Below are 27,426 nucleotides of genomic sequence, written 5' to 3'. Positions count from 1 at the left end.
TTAATAAACACAAATCAGACTAATTTAGTCCCTGATGAGAGCTCATTATTTATAAATCATAGCTATTACCTTTCTACCCGGAGTAGAATCACAGAAACCAGGGACAGAGTCCGTAGTAGTAGACACAGGGAAGAAAAGATTATTGACATCATGAGGAAACATGGAGATTTCATTCTGACGGTACATTCTGTGATGACGAAGTTTTGCTACCCACTCATCAAACAGCTCCTGAGATTTCACCTACAAAAAATTTTCTGGCTTTATAACATTCACATTCACAATCACTAACAAACAAACTCAGGCAGTTTGTGCTCATTAGACAGCTAGCCTGGCTGGCCTTTGTTGCTAAAATATTAGGAAAGATTTCCTAATGATGGTCCTGCTAAAATAAGTACTGTATGAGCTTAAGTGTGACATACAATTAATCACAGGATAACATCAAGAAAAAGAGAAACTTCAATTAGTATAGTTATGACTTCCAATGCTGAACACAATGCTTAGCAACTTCTAGATGGAAAAAAATGCCAATATAAATTAAAAAATATTTAATTTGTCATTTCTTAATTGCCATTTTTAAGGTTTTGTCAAGTTTTAACTAACCACAAACAGAAATTTGATTTTGGTGATGTGTCTTAAAACAATTTATCCTGTAAAGGTGGAAAAATCTACACACTTGACTGTTGAAAATACTTCCTATAGATAAGAAAAAGATCAAAGCATTTGTGCAAGAAGTACCATTTGCTGAAAAAAGTGCTTTGTGAAGAGAGTGCTGCTAAACTTGAGGCATCTTTGAAGTTTCTATTCAGAAGAGGGTTACTGACTCTGGAACAGTACAAGGCCTGCCAAGTTACAAAGTTTAAGCTAGTCTGCTGAGACTGAAAAGCAAGTCATTACTGTAACTAACAAACCACCTACTATTAAAAAAATATAAGGTCTCCACCATATACAGCTAATGTTATTTTGAGAACAAGGCTATAGCAATCCTCAAGACCTACCTTCAGATGGTATATCTGCTCCTCTGTATCCAAATCGATACATTTTGTTGATTTCTTTACGGACATGACAGAAAGTCCGACATCAATACAGCCATGAAGCTTCCCTCTCTCTATCTGCAAAAATGCAGAAAGAATACAATCACTCCTGAATAACACAAAACAATAGTTATTACCTACTGACACTATCATCTTCATCCCTTCAACCTACTGTTTAGAACTGCTGAAATACTATTTCGCATTGCCAACAATATGGAAGTATTGTTACTTTGGATAAAATAGTGTTGTTAACTTATAATGGCCTTAAAGGGTTTTGGATCACTTACATCAGTTTGGCATTTGGAATACTTCAAAATCCCTCGATCCAAAAAGAAGTATCTCTGTAACCAGAAATGCAGAGAATTAAAAACAAACAAATGAAACAAGCAAACAAAACCCACCGCTCTCTCCATATTTCTTTGGAAAACATTTTATCTGCTCCTAAGTAAACTTTCTGCCATAAACTCACAGCAAGCAAGTCCTACTCGCATGGCATCAAGCTTTTAGATACACATTCCTTTCCTACCTTGTGCCAGCCCTTCAAAGGCCATTTTCGCTTTTTCAGCAAGCAACCCTCCTGCTTCTGTGGCTCCTGGGTACAATTCATTGCTCCTCGGAGTCCTTCTACAATTTCCCAACTGTCCTGCTTAAACAAAACATCCAAATACAGATCTTATTTCTTCCAAAGAACAGAACAGTAAAGAGAAATCAAGAGGAAGAAGACAGCTATAAGTAAAAAAACCTAATGATGTTGAAATCTAACCTTAGATTTGTCTTTATACTTTGTTATGTATCTCCCAAGAGACAAGATTCTTTTTTATCTCAATAGAAACAATACAAATGAAACAAACCACTATTTTTACGACACCGCCCTTCATTGCAGGTATGTGCTTACCAGAATTTCATATGAATATTTTTCTGTATGTACATATCCACAGCATATAGCAACAGCCTGGTCACAATTTAGCATAGAAAACCTTCTGCCATCAAAGGCAGAAACAATCTATGCTAAAAGGATATGTTTTGTAGGTTATGAAGCCAAAATAAAAGACACGGAAAATTAAGACATTTTCTATAAAATTCTTTCACCCATATTCAGTAACTCACAAATTGCAACCTCCTTAAAGTAAAAATAATAAAATAAAAGCACAGGAAAAAGCCAGGGAACCAATTCAAGTACCATGAGGTACACGATATAGAGGGAGAGTACAAGAAAAATGAAAAACTTTCTTCATTAGAAACATCTGTAATTAAAAGAGGATGTGGGTTTTTTTTTTTTTTTTGCCATAAGGAATTCTTACATTAAAGACAGCAACATGACAGAGAAGAGAACAAATCTCATAGTATTTTTACAATGTAACATGAGTTTCACAATTTCTGTTCAAAGTTCTCTGCATTTATTCATTGCCACCTACCACAAGATCTGACAGATCTAGAATTATGAACAGCTGACAGGAAAGGGCACATGCTAGTATCACCCCCATATACTTGAAAAAGTCAAAGAATACTTTAACATATAGAATTTAATGACAAAAAAAGGACTAGTATTAAACATTTTGGGGAAAGAGAACTATACCAGGTAGGTAAGCACTTGTGATTCTCCCTGCAAAACAGAGAGAGATGTTCCCAAAAAGAACCTGACTGACTAAAATAAACTTTTAAAATAATAATGAAACAAAAACTAGCAAGAGTGCTAGTTGTGCTCATTTATCCATCTCCAGAATCCTTAAAATTCACCCCTAGAGACCTAGAGAAAAACCTACAGTGGGTAATATGCTCATTACTTAATAAGGCATAACAGCAAACCATCTTCAAAAAGACATTCATTAAACAGCTTAAGGAATGTGATCTCTTATTCCACCACTGGTGGCATGCCACTATTTTCATATCATTTTCCTTGTACTGCATTTATGAAACAACCTGGAAAGCTGCTTTGCTTCCCTGGTTTGAGTTGGCTCTACCAGCACACACCACAACAGGCTGCAAGCAGCAGAAATGTGGGGCTGAGCAGTTCCCATCATTTAACACCCTACAGACCATGCAACCGCATTCTGCTACCCGAACGTAAGTCAAAACTGCAGTTGTCCCAACCAAAATTATTATCACAGCATACATTTCGTGCCCTTACAGGTTTTGGGTTTACCCAGGTCAGTTTTGTAACAAATAGCTTCTTTACTCCCTCCAGGTGGAGAAATATTTTGTCAGCTACTTAGATAACATAATTTCTAACCAACAATCATGAGACCGTATTTTTACCTATTGAAACTGGGAAGTTACACTCCATGTTTTTTATTTTTACTTCTTTGAGAATCATTTAAAATTCTCATTAATCATGACCCCTTTTCTGCTTTATGGTAAATAAATATGACATCAGATCAGGGAACAGAAAATATACTCATGGTTGTATTCAGAAAGTAGTGGTCAACGGCTCAAAGTCCAGATGGAGATCCGTGACAAGTGGTGTCCCTCAGGGGCCTGTGAATGTTTAATATCTTTATCAATGATATAGACAGCGAGATCGAGTGCACTCTCAGCAAGTTTGCAGATGACACCACACTGAGTGGTGCAGTTGCCACACCAGAAGAACAGAATGTTATCCAGAGAGATTTAGACTAGACATAAGGAAGACTTTCTTCACTATGAGAGTGGTGAGGCACTGCCCAGGGAAGCTGTGGATGCCTCATCCCTCAGGTGTTCAACGCCAGGCTGGATAGGGTCTTGAGCAGCCTGGTCCAGTGGGAGGTGTCCCTGCCCATGGCAGGGAGGTTGGAATTGGATGATCTTTAAGTTCCCTTCCAACCCAAACTACTCTATGATTCTCATCGATACCATGAGTTAGGGGGCTGAAGGGAGAGCAGAAGGCCTCCTGGACTGTTTGCAGCACATCAGCTTAACACCAGCCAGTGAGGCAGCCAAGAATGTGCCTTCACAATTAAAAAGTATAAAAATGGGAAGTAAAGCTGAAATGGGAGCATTTCTTCCCATCAAGCAGGCACGATGGCCTGCTAAATCTCAGGGGGTTAAGACAAGTCTCCTACTCACATTTCTCCCATGGGAACCTCACACTTCAATTGCAAGCTTTACGTAGAAGTAGCTTACTTGAATCAGAAATGGATCCTTTTAAAAACACAAGACTAATTAATCTAATAAGTTACCCAAGGAATAGCTCAGAGAATTAACAGTTTGGGGCCATGCTGGATATATGCATAGTGCAATGCTGCAGTAACAGCATCTGATCCTCTTCCACATACATCTGTCCAGAAGAGCCCAACCTTTTCCACCTGAACCCCTAAACTCGCACATCTTTTGAAACACTGCTGCTTTGACTGGTTTTAGATCCGTTTGCTCTTGGCCCAGACCCTACAGGATCTTGATCGATATTTTGTTTTGCGAGAGATCTGACATCTCATTTAATGAGGAAAAAGCATCAGTTAGCTATAGCTGGGAGCAGCTGCAGAAGCGAGAAAAAAAAAAATGCTTACTCCCTAAAATGAAGGCAAATGAATCAGGCTGGTTGGTTATCATCTGTTCTCATCTGTCTGAAATAGCAGAGCAGCAAATTGGAAATGCGGGGTTTCCTGAAAGCTACTGGAAGCATTCAGACTGTGCTCCATTTTGCTGATTCTTATCCCACAGCAGGGAACTGAAAGACATACCCCAAACCAAGCACTAATTTAACAAACCATCACACTCCACAAAAAAAAAGCCCCAAAACTTCTAGCTGAATAGCATTAACAGTTCCAGCACAAGCCTGATATCCAGATCCGTAGTGTCTTAAGGTTATGACACTACAGAAGATTTTTTTATCATTACAGGCCAATAGCTGAACAAAGTGATCAACACCACATTTGCTGTCCAGGCAGAAATTTCATTTGAGGCTGCGGAAGAAACATACTCTTTATTTTTCTCAGGTCCAAAGATGCCTGTTTCCAATTAGCACTGGAAATTCACCCTGTAGTTGCTAATCGGCTTATACCTGCTCTGTGGCTGAAAAGAAAACCACCCATACACTTGAGGCTTCAGAGATAAGTCTGCCATTAGGTAACTGTAGCAATTGTCTTTATTTAATAAAATAAAAGCGTCCTCATTTGCTGCACTATTCTGTACCATACAGCTCCTCAAAGTGAACTATTTCAGGAGCAAGAATGAAGTAATGACTTTGACCGGCTTTCAGACCAATGTTTGCCCTTGCAGCTGCCTGAATGAAGCAGATGACAGTGCCAGACTTTCCTCCAGTGTAAAATGCAGTCGTTTGTACCGAATATTTTAAAGTGCCAAAAATAGAAACCTGCTTTGTGGAGGATAAGGGTTGGCATCAGCTGCAACTAAAGCATTTGTTACGGTTCACAAAATTGGCAGAAATTATTTAATTTTCTTTTTTAGAACATGAGGTTTTTAAGCACTTTTCCTGATATAAAGCTTTTCCCTACTGAATCTGTTTTAAAAGTTAGTTAACAAATTAGGCTTAAAAATAACTACTACAATATGCCTTCTTTTGCTCACAGGTCACTTTAAATTAAAAGAAGATCAAAACCAGTTTTCCTTCCCCATAAAACACAGTTTGAGTTGTGGCATTGTAGAACAGATCCCTTTCCATGAATGAAGGAAAGGGGCAAAGAAAAGCAGAGATGTGGGATATGGTAGTAGCCTCCAGCTTGCTATGTGGCTCGAAGGTGAAGAAGGTGAACTTGATGGAAGAAGATTAACTGTTAGCTTCTTCAATGCACACTGCAAACGTGTTGCAGCAAAAGGGCATCAAGTTTAGTGAAGGAAGGAGCAGACCCCTCCAAGTCCTACAGCCTCGCTTATGTCAACTCTTTTTTGGCGCAGTGGCCCATCTTCTGCATCACAGGAGTCTACTTATGCTCTACACGACTGACAATGTTTCTGGAGAAGCAAAAAATAGATTTTAGTGAACATAGCAGCCTTGTACTGCAGGAGTTCCACATCCCAATCTCAGGTAGCTGATTATTATTGGGTGCTTGTATGTACCCGCAAAAAAGTCTGTGCCTAGGAAATCAAGAAGCCTCAAAGCTCAAATTCCACTGTTTTGGGAAAACCAAATAAACTGTCCAAGTCCCTTCCCCCAAGCATTTAAGAATTTCTTTCTACTTTATCAGATTAAAAAAAAACTGCTGTGTCAGACCAGCAGCATTGAGAAAAGTACCTATCAGGCAGATCTGTCGCTAACCTGCAGAGCTTTTAGCCCTCCTTAATGATCACTTCCCAGCACATACCAAGTGATACAAACCCCTCAACTTGCCTCTATCCTTATCACTCCCTGCAAACATGGACAACCAGTCAACCCATGTAGTTTCCTGAGGTTCAAAAGCATACCGTCACTTACTTTGTACTGCTATGACTGACCATGAAAAGGTTAATACTGAAACATTAATTGGAGATACTTATCACCATGCTCCATATTATCGTAAAGAGAGCAGGTGAGAACAAAATGGATAAGAAATGGGACCTGCTAATAATAGCATCAAAAGCCTGAGCTAGCCAAGAGATTTGATCGTGTTTAAAAGCAGTAAGCAAGGTTCTTGCAGAAATTGCTTCTGCATAAGTATAGTTGTTTATACAGGCTGTGTAACACACTAGTGGATTTAGTCATGCTAATGTAAATCTTATTCTTTAAATACTACATGATAACACTTGACAGGCATAAACCATTGAAACAGGCAATACCAAATGTTTCAAATTACACCTTTTGAAGGTAATCTCATACTGAGGATATGAAAAATGATGTTAATGGGAAACAAAGAAGGCATCCTAAAAGCATGAATTTCTTCGCTTGGTATACTAGAAATGTGCTGTATTTCTTACAAGCACAGCACTTTAAAAGGCATAAAACATTCAGGAAGTTGTCTGCCTTGCCAATTTTATGTACAGGGACAGAAGTCCTAGAAAAGCAGGTGCTATTTCACAACACAGCTGAGGTCTCCAGAGCTTTTGGGTGGTTAGGATGCTCAATTCCAATTGCAATTTCAACCTTAGGCAAATTCAAGAGCACCACTAAGTCAGCATCTGTACAAATAAAAGTTTATGTTGAGCATTTGCTCATGATTTTGCAAGCATGGATTGGGTGCGTTTAAACTTAATTCTCAGTGTGTCTGCAGGTCAATGTTTCTTGCCTGCAAACAAAAGCTGTCTTCAGCTATCTCACTTGTCAGGTGCAAACATTCATAGACATGTCTTTTAAAACAGTGAGGTTTAAAAAATAGCATCATCTCTGCAGAAAACAATGCATCCTTTGCATTAGACACACAAATGCATCACTTTACACAAATACCTATTTGCTTTACTACGGTTCTACAGCAACAAACAGCACTATCAGGCATTCACAGGCACATTTTCACTGTCAAAGAAAATGCGTTCTCTTTCACACCTGCATGCACACCTTTCTCTGGAACCTTGAAATAAGTAGAGCAGTTACCCAATATTCTGCCACAAAGTGGTATCTTACAGCAAAGATTTGGGATTTCAGGGTCAATCTCCTCCCGATCAAGCCACAACAGCAGCAATAGATCACTACAAAGACACCATACGTACAAAGTGATAGAAATTCAAATTCACTGCTAGCATTCCAGTTTAACAAGTACCCGCTATTCAGTAACCTTGGTTTTAGTGCATTTGACTCAAAACAACATGCTGCTACCAACACAAAAAGAAAACAGAGTAAGCAAAACGGAAGTGAGGAAATAAAACAAGCAAGCAGCAGAAAAACATAATTTAAGAGATTTGTTGATATTCAAGAGCAAAAGTAACAGCCAATCTTAGTCATACTTTCAGTTCGGTTAAAAACGTTTGTATTACCTGTCGACTTCCCTGCTTGGAAGAGCAGCTGCTAGTACTTCTTGAAGGAGACAACATTTTCTGGGATGCACCAAAGCTTTTTTCTTCACTCATGATCCAACACTACTTGTTTCACATAAGTTCACTTAGAACACCATTAAAAAGTAATTTAGAAAATGTATTGGAACACTCCTGAGAGAAACGGAGAACTCATCCTTCACCCAAAGGCAGTCCAGTGGCATGATCTGCATCCCATGGAAACTCCTAAAAGGGAAAAAAACCCCAAAAGCCAAGTTATCAGATGTCATCTCTTACTGCCATCCAGTAGACTGGATCATGAAATCATAATAAAGCCTTTGGTAACACAGGCTGACTGCTTTACTGTACAACGTTAGAAATTAATTCAACAATCACTTTAAGGAATTTTCAAACCTCAAACAGGAACAATAACAATTCTGGATTCTAAATGCTTGATTTAGTCATTACTATTTATTCAGAGGACATAGTACAGTATCAAGCATCTTTTTAAAGATCTAAATTAACAATCAAAGAAAAGATTAATAAAGACACACACAGAGTTTAATAAATATCTATATAAGAAGACCCAAACCACCTTTAAAATGAGAAGATAAAACCTAATAAAATGTCTCACAAAAGTTACTTCTTTTTCCCAGTTCCTTGATAGTTTAAACGAGTAAGCATGGCTTCAGGTTGTAAGGGAAAAAAATTAAACCTCTCTCCATAAGAGAGCAAGACATAAAAGTAGTGAGCATGCAAACCAAGATGCACGGAGCTTCGCATGACCACTCTGACCTAGAATCAGAACATTCTAACTACTGTCACATCAGTTGTCTAAGTCAGATGATTGGGAGAATAATTAACAGTCTGTTTAATAACAGTGCTGTTTGCAGCATATGCAAATAAAAGCCATGCCAGAAACTCCCAATAATGGATTTCTAGTGTGGGCAAGAGTTGTCATAGTAACTGCATATTTTTTTAAAACCAAAGAGAGAACATAACAAAAGGGCGATGCTTTCCAAAATTTGTGGTGGAAGAGCCTTACGACTTGTCTATCACTTCAGATTTCATTGTCTCCAGCAAGGAATTTGCATACTAGGAAGACTGCAAGAACCACCACTAAGGAAGCTAAGGAAGTTTCCACAAAGAGGGGAGAAATCTCATTGCTGAAACAGGGAAGCACTACTTCACAACCCCCTCCCTCACTTGTGCTGTCAGAACACTCCTGAAATGGGCTTGCTAGTTATTAAACTTTGCCATTCATTTGTTCTTGAGGAGGCTTAAAAACCTATTCTGAAAGAATGTTCAGATCCCAGTAAAACACTTCATGTATTTTAAGCATTTATTTCCTTTTTCAAAAAAACACACACAAAACAGCTATATCTAAGATGAAGGCAACAGTATGTTGCAGAAAAACTTTCTCCCTACTGCTCTAGTCTGAAGCATTCAACTTCCGAAAAAAGACTTTTTTCCAACCTCTTTGACACTACAATTTGTTGCAACATTTCAACCAACATGCCCCCTTTTCACCAGAACCAAGATCTCTCTTCATGACATTTACCTTATCTAGTTAGAAATAGTGCTACCCCTAGAGCAAACCTATGCTCAACCACAGTAATGAAAAAGCTTCAGTCTCCAGAAGTCAGGTGAGAAAGCAAGCTCTTCTGGGCATCTTTCACTGGTGAGTCAGCTTGGCAATTATCTCCAGAAAACATCAGACAGGTTCAAAGCCAATAAGCATAATGCAAGAGCCTAAGAAAACTACAACAGCACAGCAATGTGACAGAAATGTCTGAATTGTGCTTAACACAATTTTACACTGAAATCACCACTGAAATTAGGAATAGAGTGTTTTGGAGAAGATACAGTGGCCTCCTAACCGAAAGGCACATTTGTGTGGCATCTCGTCGAGGACTAGAACTTCTAACAGCTCAATTTAGCTCAATTTATCCAGGTTTTAAACTGTGCAGTAATTATAACTTCCTTGCTTAGTTTCAAGCTGCATTTAGTAAAAAAGTTAAATGATAACATCACTATTAACAAGCAGAGGTCAAATATTCACAACAGGAACAGAAACATGCTTCCTGCAAACTCATTGTTCAGATACCCTCCTTGAAAGCGCCATGCAGCAAGTGTTTTACTTTTTTTGGCACACCATTCAGATTTTATCACTCAGCTTTCACTGGTGACTATTCGGCATTTTGGCAGAGATTTGCAGAGTTCATGGCAAGAAACAGGCTCCAATTTGCAGCAAAATGCACTGAAAGCTGCTGTCATCAGGACCTTTGAGTAGATCTCCAGGATACACAAGATTTAAGCGACATAACGCCCTTTGCCTGTTTGAAGACACAGAACAATGGTTGTGACGTTCTGGAAGTGTCAGGTAATTGAAAAAAAAAAAGGATGCAAAAAGAAGCCAAATAATAGAAAGAGTATTTCTGTCATCATGTTTTTGCCATGGAGTCTCAATGAAATTAAGGTGTGGCTACATTATCATTTTGGATAGAGCAGAAGAGTACTTCTGCTGCAAATCTCCTGGTCCAAGCCTTTTGCTGCATCTAGTTCTGCAATGTGGGACAGTCTTGGAACATAGAAAGTAAATATCTTTTGAATGAACTGTGGCTCAGGAGTGCATCCAGTGATGGGACATTGAGTCCACAGCACCAGACTAGAGCTAGTCCTGACTAGTCTCATTCTGGTGTAGATGCTGAGTCCTCACCTTTAACTGATTCACTACAAAGGTCTACTTTTACTGCACTACTAGCTTATACTGATGTCATCTAGACATGGACTTATGCCACTTAACCAAGTAATTAAGATCCCTTAGCGCAATGTTATTTGTCCTTCTGGAATCAAAAAGAGAGAGATGGGCACTTTTCCAGAATTCAAATGAGTTGAAGGTGTCTCAGCCACCCAACCAGAGGTGCTTAAATGAGGGCAAGAGTACATCTAACAGACAGCACGTGAGGTATTTTGTATTTTTGTCTGATTCCAAAGTTGAGAATTCTGATTTTTTTTCTTTATTCTTTCAAATTAATTGACTACATGGGCTGAAGAAAGGGCTTTTGTTACCAGCCCTACAGAAGACAAGAGCGAAGTGTGCCCTCTCTCTGAAGTGTTTTATTATTATTTTATTGGTTTTTTCCTAGTAATTTATTACCCTTGAGACTTCCAGACCTGAACAAGAAAACTTATATGAACAATGAACATGGCTCCAACTCATCTGTGAAAACTGCTGTTGCTCCAGCAACTACTGTTCGTTCCTTTTTTAAAATTCCCTTCAAGTTCAGGAAGAAAAGTAAAACTGTTTGCCCTTCAACTATAACCCACTCCTTAAGAAAGGTGTGAAAACACTCATCTTGCCTCTCCAACTGAGTCTCATATTCTGGTTGGCAGCAGCAGTAACTGTGCCTCTCCAGCGTAACTGAGATTTTACATTACCTGTAGAATTTAAGGTTACCAGGAACAATTACAACTTTAAAGCAGGCATAAAAATCGATATTATGCTAATTAAGCTAAGACTACAGCTAAAATTGATGTTTTGAGGTCATCGTGATCCAGTTACTTCAGGTTCAATACATTTTGGTCCCCTTCAATCCACACGACAACCTCAGAACTGTTTTGTGACCACCTTTCCTCTGGAGCACACAGGGCCACTTTGGTCAACTACAAAAAGACAGATCAAAGGTGTGAGGCTGAAGCAAATCCAAATAAATTTAGGACAGGAATTCTCAGAAGTCATAAGTATTGGCCCAATTCTTCACTATCTAGTAAACAGCAGCACAAGTAGGCCAAGAGAGCACTTTTGCAAATGACCTTGCCAGGTGCATTTTAAAGAATTAAGAATACATGAGTATCAAATATTATTTATAGCTACTACATCCTAAACCCATAAACAGCACTTATCTCTACTTATCATCTGTTACTAAGAGCCTTGTCATTCTACATCAATTAAAGCTAAAATGTAAACATGTGATAATATATAGGAATATACAGGAAGACCTATTTTTTTTAAAAAAAGCACCATCCCAACCTGTCCTCAGACCTCCAAAACTGCATTGGTTCAAAGTATCTCCTTAGTATCACAGTTCATCTCATGCAACTCTCAAAGCAATAAGGTTACAGCAAAAGCCAAGCTCTTCCACATCTTATAAAAGAAGAAAGGCAGAAATCTAGGAAAAAAAAACCCTAAAAACTGCGCTAAAAATCAACATTACGCCATTAGTTTTGCTTTGGCTCTGGAACAAAAGCAAAGCCTTAACAGCTGCTTCAGAGCTGATTCAGCAGTGAAAGAACATTGAAGAGACATTTTGAGCAGCAAAACTGGAAGCATACATCTCATTCTATAACTGTAGTTAATTAAGGTTTTGTGGATAGAAGAATAGGAACAACAGAAGGCCTGATGAGTGTCATGTGGACACATCAAGCACAGGACTGAGCAATCCAAATCAGAGCTGCAAGCAACGTTGAATGACTTCACGGAATAAAAAAAGAATTTGTGCTGAAGCCTTTGCTCTGTGGCTATTATTAAATTATTAAGTTACATTCACTCATGTCCACCTGGATAAACAAAGCAACAGTCTTCTCCAAGGAATGCTTTCATGGCTTTCTATGTTATACTTCAAATTGTCAGCTTTAATCTATCCCAGGGTATCACCTGGCTAAAAAAAGGAAAGAATTATTTATAGACTACAGATAACCCATGTACAACTACTAGAGATATCTTTTTGAGAAGGATATTAACTGTTCCTGAATTACCATAAAATTCATATTATCGAAGGACAAAGCTCACAAATACTGCCCTGTTGTTAGCTAGTCTCTCTACAGAAGAAAATGTGCAGAAACAAATGAAACAGTTTAAAACAACAAAGTTATTGAAATTATCTTTGAAAGCAAAAGTTCGAATAGCTTAGGAAGACCAACAATAACAGGAAGTATTTCAGAGCTGCCTTCCATCAAATAGGTGCTGTGTTGTTCAAGTCACAGGCTCTGCCGATCAGATGCTATCATCAGCCACGGATACATCTTGCTTTCTGAAGTAGTCTGTGGTGCAAAGAAACAGTTACTTCCATCTAGACCACCTCCTTAAGGAGGCTATTAGAGTAATTAAATCATACTATTTCAATGACCCAAAAGAGGAAAATCTAGTTCAAGCAAAACTCCCCTAATTGTCTAATCAAGACTGAGACAGAGTGGAAAAGGGAAAAAGCTAGACAACAAACATACTCCATCAAACAGCAGATTACTCTTCATGTATAACGTTCATCACTTGATGAAAGAAAATCCTGCATGTTCCAGTGTACAAAAAGCAAAAAAAAAAAAACAAATCCAAACCAAAACACCAGAAACAATCAATTAGAGTACATTCCATAAAAGACATCAAAGAAAATGCTTCAATGTCAAGTCTAGTCAGACTCTACTGAAATAAAGCATATATCTGCTGTTTCACTAGCCCTTAGGATGAGTAATTCAATCCTTGTATTAGAAAAATCTTATATAGATTTAGAAATAGGTCAGTTGGCACCCTGAAATATACGTATATACAAAACACCATCTTTCCCTCACATCCACTATAGAAACTGACTATGATACTGCATGCAACATGACTCATTCTGATGCACAATCTTGACAAAACTTTCACCCTCAGGAGATCTGCAACAGATTACACCTGCATAAAAAGTCTTGCTGGGCATATATTCTAGGCGGATATGTTATAAATCTTGGTGACTTGAGATACAGAAAACACATGAAGTAATGGCTATATTGTTATTATAATTAGTCAGCTGTCATTCCACCTTTTCCCCTCAACTTTTAATCATAGCTGAGAATCATAACTAATAGGACTGACCTAGCTCACAGTCAAGTCCTAAATAATTAATTTGCTTTCTCTCCCTGTTCCTTTCGGAAACAGCCTTGCCTAGGGACAGCCTGGCAGCTCGGGGCTGTCTGGCAGGAGATACCAGACTGAGTGGGGTCCCTACATGACCCCTCTAGTTCTTAAGTGTGACTCTCACAGACAGTCTTGACTGAGAAGTCAGAAGCTGGGAGATCACAGAAACTGGTTTGTGGCCAAGTAACAGAGGGGTCCACAGTCTCCCTGTCAAGAGTATAGAACAGAAAATAATATATAATGAGCTGTGATCAAATCCTGTGCTGGGAGCATATACACTGCGAACAACAGTTCTAAGGAAGTTGACAGCCCTCACTGTGCTCAATTAATAAAGCAGCCACGGGTTTGTGCACTGCAAGTGCTATTTCTAGAGAAGACCTTACAACTGAAAAGAGAAAGGACGATCAGGCAACAGAAAAGAGAGAAAGGCTTATTATCATTTTCAGTGAGGAAAGTAACAGGCACATAGTATCACTTTATAGTCTGTACTAAAAACTTTGGAAAGGCCCATCTGTTATTGATAAGGTCCCAGAGTTGGTACGAATGGAAACATTACCGGCAGAGCTTTGGCACGAGCTTGGTTGCCTTTCATTTTTTTGCTGTTACTATTTAAAACTTTGCTTTGTTCACTGAAACAAAGACACTCCACTATGATCCAAGGCTTATTCCGTTTTAAAACTGCACTTGTTATTGCTCAAAATGTTACTGAAATACAGCCTTTGTTTTCCTAGATTCAGTTTTGATGGGGGGAATGTTAGATCAGGAAGGCAATGCCTTCTCGTGGAAATAAATGTATTGAAATCTTGTGGGATAAATCCCCGAAGGGAAGAAGTGATCAAAACCTCTGGTTAATATTCAAGGATCACCTCCTCCAAGCTCAAGAGCAATGCATACCAACAAAGTGGAAGTCAGGCAAAAACACCGCTCCTGGACCAACTAAGACACAAAAATGAAGCCTACAGAGGGGGGAAGCAAGGGCTGGTAGCCTGGGAGGAATACAGAGAAATTGTCTGAGCAGCTGGGGATCAGGACAGGAAGGCTAGAGACCTGCTAGAATTAACTCTGGCCAGGGAAGTCAAGGGCAACAAGAAAAGCTTCTATAAGTGTGTCAGTGATAAAAGGAAGATGAGGGAAAATGTGGGCCCTCTCCAGAAGGAAATGCGAGACCTGATCACTAGGAAAAGGGAGACAGCTGAGGTACTGGATAACATTTTTGCCTCAGTCTTCACCAGCAAGGGCTCAAGCCACACTGCTCAAGTTGCAGAAGGCAAAGGCGAGGACAAGGAGATGAAGAATCACCCACTGTAGGAGAAGATCAGGTTTGAGACCATCTAAGGAACCTGAAGGTGCACAAGTCCACGGAACCTGATGAGATGCACTCGTGGGTCCTAAGGTGGATGAAGCTGCTAAACCATTATTCATATTTCAGAAGCTGTGGCAGCCAAGTGAAGTTCTCACTGACTGGAAAATGGGAAACATGGCTCCCATTTTTAAAAAGGCAAAAAAAGGAACTACAGACTGGTCAGTCTCTCCTCTGTGCCCAGCAAGATTATGGAGCAGATCCTTGTGGAAACTATGCTAAGGCACATGTAAAACATGAAGGTGACTGGTGACAGCCAACATGGCTTCACTAGGAACTAATCATGCCTGACAAATTTGGAGGCCTTCTATGATGGGGTTATAGCACTGGCAGGTAAGACCCACATCATCTACCTGGACTTTTGCAAAGCATTTGACATTGTCTCATACAATATTCTTGTCTCTAAATTGGAAACACACAGATTTAAGAGATGAACCACTCGGTGGGTAAGGAATTGGCAAGATGGTGGCACTCAAAGAGTTGTGATCAACAGCTTGATGTCCAAGTAGAGACCAGCAATGAGTGCTGTCCCTCAGCATTCAGAATTAGAACGAGTGATGTTCAACATCTTTGTCAGCGACATGGACAGTGGGGTTGATGGCATCCTCAGGAAATTTGCCGATGACAACAAGGTGTGTGGTTCAGTTGACATGCTGAAGGGAAGGGATGCCATCCAGAGGTACCCTGAGAGGCTTGACAGCTGGGCCCCATGCAAACCACATCAAGCTCAACAAGGCCAAGTGCAAGGTCCTGCATCAAGGCTGGGGCAATCCCAAGCACAATTACAGGCTGGGTGGAGAATGGATTGAGAGTAGCCCCCAAGAGAAGGACTTGGGGGTGCTGATGGATGAGAAGCTCGACATGAAATGGCAATGTGTGCTTGCAGCCCAGGTGGTCAACGGTATCCTGGGCTGCATCAAAAGAAGTGCGGCCAGCAGGTCAAGAGAGGTGATTCTCCCTCTCTACTCCGCTCTTGTGAGACCCTAGCTGAAGCACTGCATTCAACTCTGAGGCCCCCAACATAAGCAGGACGTAGATCTGTTGGAGTGAGTCTACAGGAAGGCCACAAAGATGATTAGAAGTTGCAGCACCTCCTGTATGAGGACAGGCTGAGAGAGTTAGGGTTGTTCAGCCTGGAGAAGAGAAGGCTCCAGGAATACCTTATAGCCCCCTTCCAATATCTAAAAGAGGCCTACAAGAAACCTGCAGAGAGACTTTTTACAAGGGCATGTAGTAATAAACTGAAAAAGGGTAATTTTAAATTAAATATTTGGAAGAAATTCTTCATTTTGAGGGTGGTGAGGCACTGGAACAGGTTGTCCAGAGAAGTCATGGATGCCCCCTCCCTAGAAGAAGTGTGCAAAGGCAGGTTAGATGTGATTTGAGCAATCTGGTCTTCTGAAAGGTATCCCTGCCCGTGGCAGGGAGATTGGAACCAGATGATCTTTAAGGTCCCTTCTAACCCAAACCATTCTATAATTCTATGAAATACCTGTCAGTCTACCAGCATGCAGCAATTCAAGATCTTAAGACAGCACTGCCTGCACATCAAGAAAAAGACATCACTTTCCTGTCAAATCATCGAAGGCAGTCTGATTTGAAGTTAAATGGATGTCTCTTTGTGACCTGGTAAGCCACATCATGCTGTGAGATGCACAAATCTATCAAGGCTGACATCAAGCAATATATTTTACTAAACCAGCTAGCACAGTTGGTCTAATTATGGAGAAAGAAACCCCAAAACAATCACCTGTGATTTCAAGTAGAACAGCAAACAGGACTATTGGAAGAGTTTCGGTGGCCCAGGCATGATCCTCACCAAAGTCTGAAGAGAGATATCATGAGGCATGTGCGAACAGCAAACACAACACAAGGATCCTTTATCTCATGCAGAAAGGCTAGACACGTTCATAAATAGTGGCAGGATCCAACAAACCTGCTTTGTCTTCTTTGATGTGGTGTTTTACTTTTCACACCTTGGCATCACTGACTTTCTTAAAAAAAAAAGGCAACTCAAAAAACAGGGTCCTGTCCCAGATACCCATTTTTCTACCATACCCTGCAACTGTCACGTGATTTGTGCATTTCATTTAATTTCTAAAAGAAAAAAGTTACAAAGGAATCAACACTTCCCTTTGAGATTATTTAGTGCTTTCCTTTCATAAGCAGGCCTATTAGCTCAAAATTTAAATCTCATTAACTTTAATGACCATGGTAACAAGATTCAGTTCTTCCTAGGATATATAGAAATTCATTTACACACTTTATGAAGTGTAATGACCGTGAGTTATGAAATGTCACATTTCTTTTTGATCGACTTACTGTATCTCTAGAGGCTTCTGTCTCTAAATCCATTCCAATACACCTTTTTCAGTGTACATCAGTATTTAAAAATGCAGACAGAGCTACAGCTTTCTTTTAAATATTATGCAGATTATTTCTTTACAGAAGGTCTTTCATATTAATAGCTTGAAACTTCGAAACAGATGCACAGTATACTGAGCGAGGGCAGGCAGTTGTTAGCACACTGGCATTAACCCTTTCTAACAGCCTCTCAGCTTGAGGGGTCACTATCTTCCCGAAACTGTGTTTCTAAACACACGATGTGCAAATAAACCTTGACATTCTAGAGATCTGTTGTAGGAAACAACACACATAAAGTGTACAGAGGACAATTAGTACTACAAGTGCTAATTATTTTTTGTTATTAATGCCAAAAGGTAAGAGTTTAACTCCAAGCTTTCGAAGAAAAAAAAGTGCAAATATAAAGAAGTGTACAGAGAAATGTGTTGCTCCTAAATAAAAAATTAAAATGTTAAGGCTTGGGCTGGAGGTCGCTCTTTAAGGACAGACAGGACGATGCCTGCAACTGTCCTTTTGCTTGGAAACATGTATCACTTACATATATACAGGTGACAAGAACCATAAGAAGCAGATGGAGCGTACCGTGCTCTTGGAAGATTCTGCATCACAGTTCGGCTTAGATCCATTCATATTTATTATTGTAACGAACACCATGGCAATTAGAATCAGGAAAGAATTTCCACGGATTAGGTTTTCTGCAACATTATCCTCATGGCATAGGATAAAGATGAACTGAAAGAGACCTAAAGCAGAGAGATGCAAGATGTGGGGAAACCAGATTATAAATCTGATTGATTACATGCAATGTTTTGCCTAATTAATGTGAAATTAGAAAGTATCTCAATAGCTGGGTCAGCCAAAGAAGATGTATGATAGAGATGAGGGCCTATGACTAAGTTAACAAGGTAGCTCTTGAGCAGGAAAGAGACCACAAAAGGGATCCTCTTCCAACCTCCAAAAGACAGAACCCTGCCACCACCTCTTCAAGTTCTGAAATGCTAGAGGGAGAATACAAACCCAGCCAAGGTTACCTTAAGGGCTCTACTTTTACAGAGCTGGTAAAAGAACTTCTGACTCTCAAAAGTGAAGAAAGCGAACACAAAGTTGCAGAAGCAGCAGCCACGCTCAGTCCATTTCACAGTGAGTGCTTTCATCTGAGATCTTGTCCTGCCTCTGTCAAGTTACAATGGAACAAAATCTAAAAGCGAGTTAGAATACTGGCCAAAAAGAAAAGCTTCAATTAAGACTCCGTGAATAATTTAACACTACCACAGATAGCCCAGAATAAGGAAGATGTATAGAGTTTTAATGCACTAAGCTTGTCTATATAAATCTACTACAGTATAACATACCAATGTGAAAATAAGGCCTTGCCTCTGGCAATAAAGGTCAGAGTTAATAGGAAGTTGCTGGAAACTCTTTGGGTCTCAGTATCAGCTCAGTACCTCCACTGAGAAGTTAAAAGTGAATACGAATTTGAGCTCTAACACAGCCAAAGCAGTTAAGAAACTCTTGCTTCCAAGCAATTTGTTGCTGCTCCTTTTCTGGAGATCAGTAGTTTCCCTGTCAATAAATAGATCTAATCAATTACATGAGCTCTACCTAATCCATTTCAGTAAAAAGCCATTTGTCACAGTGGGTAGTTCATATAATTTGCTTTGGACAAAATGCAGGAATGGTCATCACTAGCTTGTTGGCAATAAAGTGGAAGCAGTACTATTTTCAACTGACTCAGACAGATCTGAAAAATAATACTGTGTCCCTAGCCTTATATCAAGATTCAGATTAGGGAAAGCTACCAGCTCTCTATTTGCATTTAATTAAAAGCAAGAGAAAGTCCATGTGATTAAAAAAAGCTTGAGCTACACTTCCATTCTCAAGCATTTCTGGAAGTTGAAAAGATGAAAGGTTTTAATTAGGACGCCTCAGTAATACGAGAAACAAAGAATAACTCACCAGAACTTAATTTGGGCTCAGTGAATGGGTGCTACAACTTCACAATACACATTTGTTATTTCTAATGAGTACACTCATTTTTTTACTTTGGTTACAGCCACTGTAAGCAGGCTATAGAGACAGCAGACAACACATGAAGAGCTTTACAACAACATGAAGAGCTTTACAACAACATTAAGAGCTTTATAACATGCGTAGTCTAGCACCCTAGTTGCTTCACAGCATTTTTGAGGTTGGTTATGCTTGAACTGCAACTAACCACTCTATTTTAATTACAGGCTCTAGAAGCAGCAACAAGCAGAGGTGTTTACAGGTGGTGTAGACTTCCCTTAAACTACTTAATATTAGAAAAGTGCCACCATTCTCATTCTTTGCCTCCTATCTCTACTCTCCTCTCAACTTCTCATCAGTTTTGTGTTTGTTTCTAAAAAGTTGGCATATGGTCCTGGCTTTTCTAGATCATCAGGACTTACAGCACAAAAATAAATTAAACCTGTGTTTAATTATGTGTAAAGCAGCATGAAGTGTATCCTGACATAATTAGCAAGAGATTTCCCACAATTTCTCATATAATGGACTTGATTAATTTCTAAAAAGGAAAACAGCAAAAAAAAAAAAAGCAATTTCGTAGAGGAAGGAGCTAAAATGGGTTCTTACTTTTTTTAAAATATCTAAAATAATAACATATGAAGTTGCAGAAATATAATTTTGAAGCTAATTTCTTAACAGATGGCAGTCATGCTCACTTCACCCATGCTGACCTACATATTTCTCCTTCAACTTTTATTAATATTTATCTTTCACTGACTGTTTTCCACAACTTTGACAGTAAGCGACACTTTTAGGATGAAAGGTCTGAGAAATTCGCTCAAGCACATCACTTTTACATGATAAAATTTAAAAAATGCATAAAGTGGGAAATACCTTTACAAAGTTTATGCCATAAAATTGCATTTTTGACATAAAATTTTCTTTTCAGAGGCTGCTCAAGTTTGAAATTCTAAGTACAAAGTTTTCATCAAGTCTTGATTACAAATCTTGAAGTTTGCAGACATTAATGCACTTTCATAACTCCCCTTTTTTGAGAAAAAAAATACACCTGAGCCATATAGACAGTTAAAACATAACCACTGAACCTAGTTTCCTTATTTTTGTTCAGAGGAAGGCCATGAAAACCATCTAAGGGCTGGAGCACCTCCCCTACAAGAACAGGCTGAACAAGTCAAAGTTGTTCAGCCTGGAGAACAGAAGGCTCCGAAAAGACCTTATAGCGACCTCCCAGTATTTAAAGGGGGCTACAGGAGAGCTGGGGACAGACTTTATAGCAAAGCCTGTTGTGACAGGACAAGAGGTAACAGTTTTAAACTAAGGGAGGGTAGAATCAGACTGGATATAAGGAAGAAATATTTTACTGCAAGGGTGGTGAGGCAGCGAAACAGGTTGCCCAGGGAGGTAGTGGCAACCTCATCCCTGGAAACATTCAAGGTCAGGTTGGATGTGGCTTTGAGTAACCTGATCCGGTTAAAGAAGGTAGGTGGACTAGATGACCTGTAAAGGCCACTTCCAACATAAGTCATTCTATGATTCTATGATTAAAGATAAATCTCTGAATGATCGATAGCAGCTGGAAGGATTTGAAGCAGTTACATCATCAGCACTTGCAGCTTTTCCAGTCTTCTGTTCTGTACCCAAAAATAAGAAAATAAATCAACTGTCTGTCCTAGCAGCAAACAAACAAGTTGGCCGTGGGAGTCAGCAGTCTCCCAGCTCCTATCCCAGACTGTTGTTCTCAGATGTGCTAACTTTCCTGACTGCTTGTCACTGTCTGGGGAGCAGGGCAAGGCAGCTTGAGCATATTTTCACTTCATGTGCAACAGAGAAACTGCTACAAAAATATCCTTTTGGTAAGACTTCAGGCTTTCCTGGAGTAAAAGAAGGTGACTTCTATGTAATAAATTACTCATGGATGAAATTTATGAGCTGTATTTTGTGCACAGCAGGACACTGTAAAAAGTACCACACATAACAGATTGCCTAACAAAACTCCAAAAGTCTGCACATACAGACACAGAATCAAAAGGACAAACAGTTTCTATTTTGACTGAAGGACCATCCAGCCCCTGATGTCCCTTTGTTATAGTGATCTCCCAGAGCAGATGACTTGCACTGACCTGTTGTTGAAATTATTCCTACATCGTTCCCAGAGTGAGATGACTGAAAGGTTATTCTCTAGTGTGATTTTTACATCACCAGTTAGGCAGATGAACAGTGAAAGCGATCATTACTTCAAGTCAGTAATCAAACAAACAAACAAAATACAGTGACAAAGTAATGTAACAGTCCAGCATCATTTGCATGACCCAGAGAGATGGTTTTAGGAGTAGATCACTTATCATGCTGAATGGGTGAAAAGGCAAGAAATAGCAGGAGTATAGCACAAGAAAATAGCAAGATAACAAGAGTATAGCACAAGAAATACCTGGTGGTATATTCTCTCCCATTTTGGTAAACTGACTTAAAATGCTGCTAGAGATGCATGCCAGCTCATTTAGGAAGCTCAAACGTCAATATCCAAATAATATACATTGGTATCAAGGACAAAATGGTTATTGAATTACTTGGACGAAAAGATTCTGATCTCTATCCTTGTTTCTCTCCTCTCAGCATCATCAGGTTTTTCAACAGAGATTTTGAAAGTAGGACAAACAGGGACCCACATGTCAGGCTCTGAACGGCATCCAGTGAAAGCTGACTGCACCTTTGTGCTTCCCAAAACACCCACCCTAAAAATGTAGTTAATTTAGACTGACGCAAAACTGCATGAAACTTTCAGAGTTCACATAAGTGACAGCATTCCCAGCCACACAAATTCTGACCTATCACCCATGACCAATTTATTAAAACATTCAGTATCATTCCCAGAAACTGCATGCAAGTTTGTCTTTACTTCCTATGGCATCCAGCAACTCATTTTGAAAAGTCTGTCATTTGCTCTTGTGGGTTTTTTATACAATTGCAGCATACGGCGCTTAAAAATAATTAGAGCTTCCAGTAAATGCTGCATTGGTTTTGCTGCCTTGTGCAGAGAGATGCAACTTCATATTAATTTTGCCTGGAAGACCCCATAGACTGCTCAGAATTCACATCTCCTGTTGCCAGTTCCTACATTCACAGCTCTGTCTCTCTCCATCTTCCTTCTTTACTCACTCCTTGTGCCTGGAATACTTGTCTAGAGCTAGGTGAGGACATGGAAAAAGCATGAGGCATTTGGAAGTTAAAACCGGCAGCTTAACCACCTCATACAGCAAATTTAAGAGGCTTAAACTCACCAACGAGTGCAGGAATTGTCAAGTTGGATGCTACGGATTAAGCACGAGAAAGTAAATACATGTGACAAATGCATTTTTTTTCCATGTGAATGTAATGATTTCCAGCTAATGCATCTAAATTAAGTGAGACATTAGTTATGTCTGAACAGAGCAGAATGACAATTAACATTTTGTACATAAACAACTACTGCCTTTTTTATATTCAGAACCAATTCCACAGATGCTGCAGGCCTGACTTTTCTTCAGCTGAGTAAGCAGCAAGATATTATTTCAAGAACATCCACTTAGAGTAATCAGCCTTCATGTCCACATGCACAGAAACAGGATATTTCACAGGTAGCAAATAAAATTATGTAAAAGTAAAGAGTTCAAACAGGGCCACCACAATTTCTCCAAAACCACTAAACAACCTTCCATTTGATCTTCCATGCAACACACTGAACCAGGGCTTGTTTCACCACTGGTAACAGAAACAAATAAATAAAAAGAATCAGCAATGCTATTTTTTGGAGTACTCTGAAATACAAACGTGCAGAAATATGAGTACTGCTTCTGTGACAGCAATAGATATTCTTTGTAAGGGAAGGTACGTCTTCCTTACCTTGCACTTTATTATGTGTTACTCCATTTCACACCAGATAAAACAGACCTTACTAAATATGCTTTGTTAGACCTCAAATAAAGCTGTCCCTGAAAAAAAGAGGAATGAAGGCCTGTTGTTTTCAGACTGCAGCTTAGCGACAGGAATTTTACTAATACTCAATCGTGGCAGGTGCAGCCTGGTGGTGTAATGCCAAAGGACAATGAAAGATCACTGCCTATTAGATCATACTGTCCCCACAACAAGAGTGCGTTTGGATGCTGAGGCAGAAGCCTCTTACCTCCGAGTCACTGCAGACTCTGAACATTTCACTCAAGACCTGCATCACTCTGGCTTTCTGAGCTGGCTGCTGTACTCGGATACATCAGATCCACCTGTCTGGCAGACTCAGGTGACCCACAGCATTCCTCTCTACTAAATATTTCAGCTGCTGTATTCCATTTATCAGGCTAAGAACTTATGCAGCACCTCCAGGGCAAAACCTACAATTCTTGCTGGTCATAAAGCTGCTTTGTTTCTAATACTTATGCAATGTATATGAACAGTTATACATGCACTTTCTATACACACATCTATAGTGATGCTCTCAGCTGGTTCAAGTGCTAATGATCCTTTTTTAATCAAGTCTCACTGTGTACGTTTATTTTTTCAATGACAACACCTATGTGTTTTAAACGCACTCATCATATCTAGCACGTTGTGGTCAGACTTCTGGACTATAAGTTAAATAAAATGTGATACACAGTAACAGAAAAATACGTATTTATCTTCCCACAGGTGAAGATTCTAAAAATTCTGAAGCATCCTCCACACAACGAGACATCCAGGCAAAAGACAAGTGTTAGTGGCTCCTTATCCCTTGTAAGCCAACATTAAAGGCGCTCCAGTTTATATGGCCAAAGATTCCACTTCAGAAGAATTCCTCAAATTTTGTGCTGACAGTCATGAATTAACCAAGCCTGCAGATGCAAACAAGATAAATCTTAAAATATTCAAGTCTGCCTAAACAAATGCATGCTAAATAACCTGTGGCTTGACCAACATAACTTTGTAGATATATTCATACCCATTAGGACTTAAAGAAAAGAAGAAAATTGCAATAGTCATGTATGTTGAGTTGTGTTTCAGTCCTAATGTGGGCTTTCAAAACCTTTAAATTTGCTTTTTCAAAAACATACAAGAGAGAAAAAAACAGACAGATATAAAATGAAATACATTTAGAAATAAGATTTTAGACTGGTTATGTTTTATGGAAATCTCAAATCTATTCATGATTTGAAAATGCCTTTCTATTTCTGCTTTGAAAGTTACATGTATTATGAAAAGCCCAATATCTGACTTTAAGTGCAGGAACACAAAGTTGTAAGAAATTCTTATCACTAAATTCTTTCATTCCTTACATTTCTCAAAAGCCTTTAGACACTGTCCTCCGTACTTCCCATTGCAATGCAGAGATGATGACTAGACTATTGATGCATGGCACGACTCTCCTACCAACACATACGCTTTTACTAACGCACAGCTCATTTCAGTGATACAGTTTTGACATACTGACAATCTGAAAGATATTCAGTATTTAGGAATGTGATGTGTTCCTTCTTTTGACATCTACTTCTGTAATATTGTTCAAAAATCTTTCATGTGAAATATAACTGCAGGGAAAAAACAAACTTAAGAAGAACACAGCCAAAACCAGCGAGAGATTGCAGGCATTTCTAGGGGTGGTAAGAGAATAGCTTCAAATGGAAAATGAAATTTCACACTGAAAATCTCTAGAACAAGACATCTCAATTTTGTCAAGTGAGATTTAATGATACATTGTCAAGCTACTTCATGGAGGGTGTGTGTTTATTACCCCCACTTGCATTTTAAGGGCCAGCTCTGTTTATTTGTTATTGCAGCTGTTACAGTTCTTAGAGTCATTGCTTTCTTTAGCTTGGTGTTTGGGGATTTTATTCTTGCAGTTTTGCTTTTTTCATTTAAATGAAATGAGCATTATTTTTCAAGCTGATATATTAGGTTATGGCAAATGTTGCTAGTAGAAGTAATATACATGACCCTTGAAAACAGACTTATTATTGTCAAGTATATCCAAAGTTTAACCCTATAATACGAGATTATTAAGGTTTGTGTACACCATAAATGTATACACTTATCAGAACAGGATATACAATTTCTATAAACTTGAAAAAAATAATTTAAAGAGGGCCTTTTTCACACCAGATCATAAGTCACCCTGATGAAGATTACAGGAAGGGTCAAAAGGGCACATGTTTTATAACTATTCTGGATAAGGACCGACACATTTTCTTCCATAGCGTCTTGGACAGGCCAGTGCCAGAGGCAGATACAGAGAAGCAGATTACATCCATTGTGGTAGACCCCACACTCTGGTCACCAGCAGTTCTTCAACGGGGAGTTTGCAAATACAGAGTAGACAGAAAACTCACAAGTTACAGGGGGAGATAGTTGCAGGGAAAATGCTGAACCATGCCCTTAACAGCTGTTACTTCCCAATCACCACCTCTTATGAGTACATTATTTTAGATTTCCTTGAGAACTGTATGACAAGGAAAAAAACCAAACAAACGAAAAAACATATGCAAAACATGCCATATATAAAGAAAATTTAAAGGTGAAGTATAAACTATAGTTTGGCCAAGTAGAACAAATAGCATTCTAAATTCCGTGTCCAAGTGAAAGCACAGCTTATGGGCCGAAGGAACCATAATTTTGTATTTGGGAGGCTTTCAAAAAAATTTGGAATTGCTGGTCATGGGATGACTTTGAAAACAGGCAAGCAAACTCCTTCAACCAACCCCCAAGCAGGGTTTGGGATAGTAAGGAAAGAAGCCTCGTCTCCAAATTTGAATCACCTAAGTACTTCCCTGTAAAACTGTCCAACACAACCTACTTCTCTAGGAGAGTCCATACGGCACAAAACCAAGAAAATTATTTAACTGGAATAGTAATCCTCCCACTTTTCTTACAGCTAGACAACCACAGTCCTTCCTCCCTCACTGCTGTCCCCTCTAATTCTTCTCTCCAATACATCCCTCAACAACAATAGGTGAAGTAAAAATCAGTCCTTGACCGCGTGCTTTTTTATTCCTAAGAATACCAAACCAAAAAGTTTATCAGTATTTCAGACACTTCGGTAGTTAGCCATACAGCAAAGATACAACAGGTGCAAAAAATTCTCTGGGTTGAGCGATCTGTTGTAGACAAACTCACTTTTATTTACATTTTCAATCCTGCATGGTTCACTCATTCTATTTAAGCAAACATTATATCCATGAATACCATTTCCAAACTGTAACACTACAGATCATAAACCCAGAGTTTGATCAGCCTTGATTTAAAGTCTTTGGTAATTGCTCCTTGTAAAATGCATTACTTGAAGTCATTTACTGTCTGATTGTTCTTAGAGTGTGAGAGTTAATGCTTTTGCATATTTTACGACCTGTTGTCTTTCCCATTAAAAGAACAGAAAGGAAGGAGACACGAGAGTTGTGTCCCCTGTTTTTCAGAGAACGGGTGTGATCTGTCACCCCAGACAATGACAGAATATGAGAAGTACTGAAACGGTGGTCATTATGGACAACCTGCAAGATTAGCAAAAATAATCTTGCCAAAAAAATGTTTAGCTTCAAAATTTTATTTCTGAAGGTATGACTACACTGTCTGACAACAGTCTACTAAATATGATCTAATTTCAAAAAGCAAATTAAAGCAGCATATGTTTGAGGGGGAGATTTTATGGGGACTCTAACCATGGCAATAGGAAGAGCTGTTAATCATCCACTTGGAATCAAGGTTGCTTTGGAAAGCTAACATGAACTTTTATATAGCAACATCTTCTTCAGGTAACACGTGGTGTCCACGCTTAAGCGTTGGATATTGCTCAGTCAAAAGGGGGAAGGCTAAAGGGAACTGAAAAAAATGCCAATTCTTCAGCTAACAAATTAAAAAATACCAATTAACTGTGCAAGGGAACAGCTTTTATATTTCTGAAATACAAACAGAAAAAAAAATCACTACAGTGGTTGTAAATTTCTGGTTCAGTAAAGTCATTCTACGTG

General features: G+C 39.0%; 1 protein-coding gene across 6 annotated transcripts in view; it reads right to left on the bottom strand.

Annotated features, from left to right (window-relative positions):
- Positions 1 to 27,426, bottom strand: part of OSBPL3 (oxysterol binding protein like 3) — an 89,571-nt gene that overhangs the window by 36,498 nt on the left and 25,647 nt on the right. For 3 of the 6 annotated variants that reach the window (XM_054058224.1, XM_054058223.1, XM_054058226.1), the window contains exons 3-7: positions 7,848 to 8,090; positions 1,558 to 1,677; positions 1,319 to 1,372; positions 996 to 1,109; positions 70 to 240 (exon numbers count right to left, since the gene is read on the bottom strand). In XM_054058224.1, the coding sequence (XP_053914199.1) occupies positions 70 to 240; positions 996 to 1,109; positions 1,319 to 1,372; positions 1,558 to 1,677; positions 7,848 to 7,940 (552 nt within the window). In that variant the 5' untranslated portion in view covers positions 7,941 to 8,090. Of the gene's footprint in view, positions 1 to 69; positions 241 to 995; positions 1,110 to 1,318; positions 1,373 to 1,557; positions 1,678 to 7,847; positions 8,091 to 18,040; positions 18,060 to 27,426 lie in introns of those variants that run through there. The other 3 variants (XM_009562867.2, XM_009562869.2, XM_054058225.1) reach the window with 2 other exon arrangements.

Source organism: Cuculus canorus, chromosome 2, assembly GCF_017976375.1.
Source record: "Cuculus canorus isolate bCucCan1 chromosome 2, bCucCan1.pri, whole genome shotgun sequence".
Lineage (NCBI taxonomy): Eukaryota > Metazoa > Chordata > Aves > Cuculiformes > Cuculidae > Cuculus > Cuculus canorus.
This window is presented reverse-complemented; position numbering and strand designations above follow the sequence as displayed.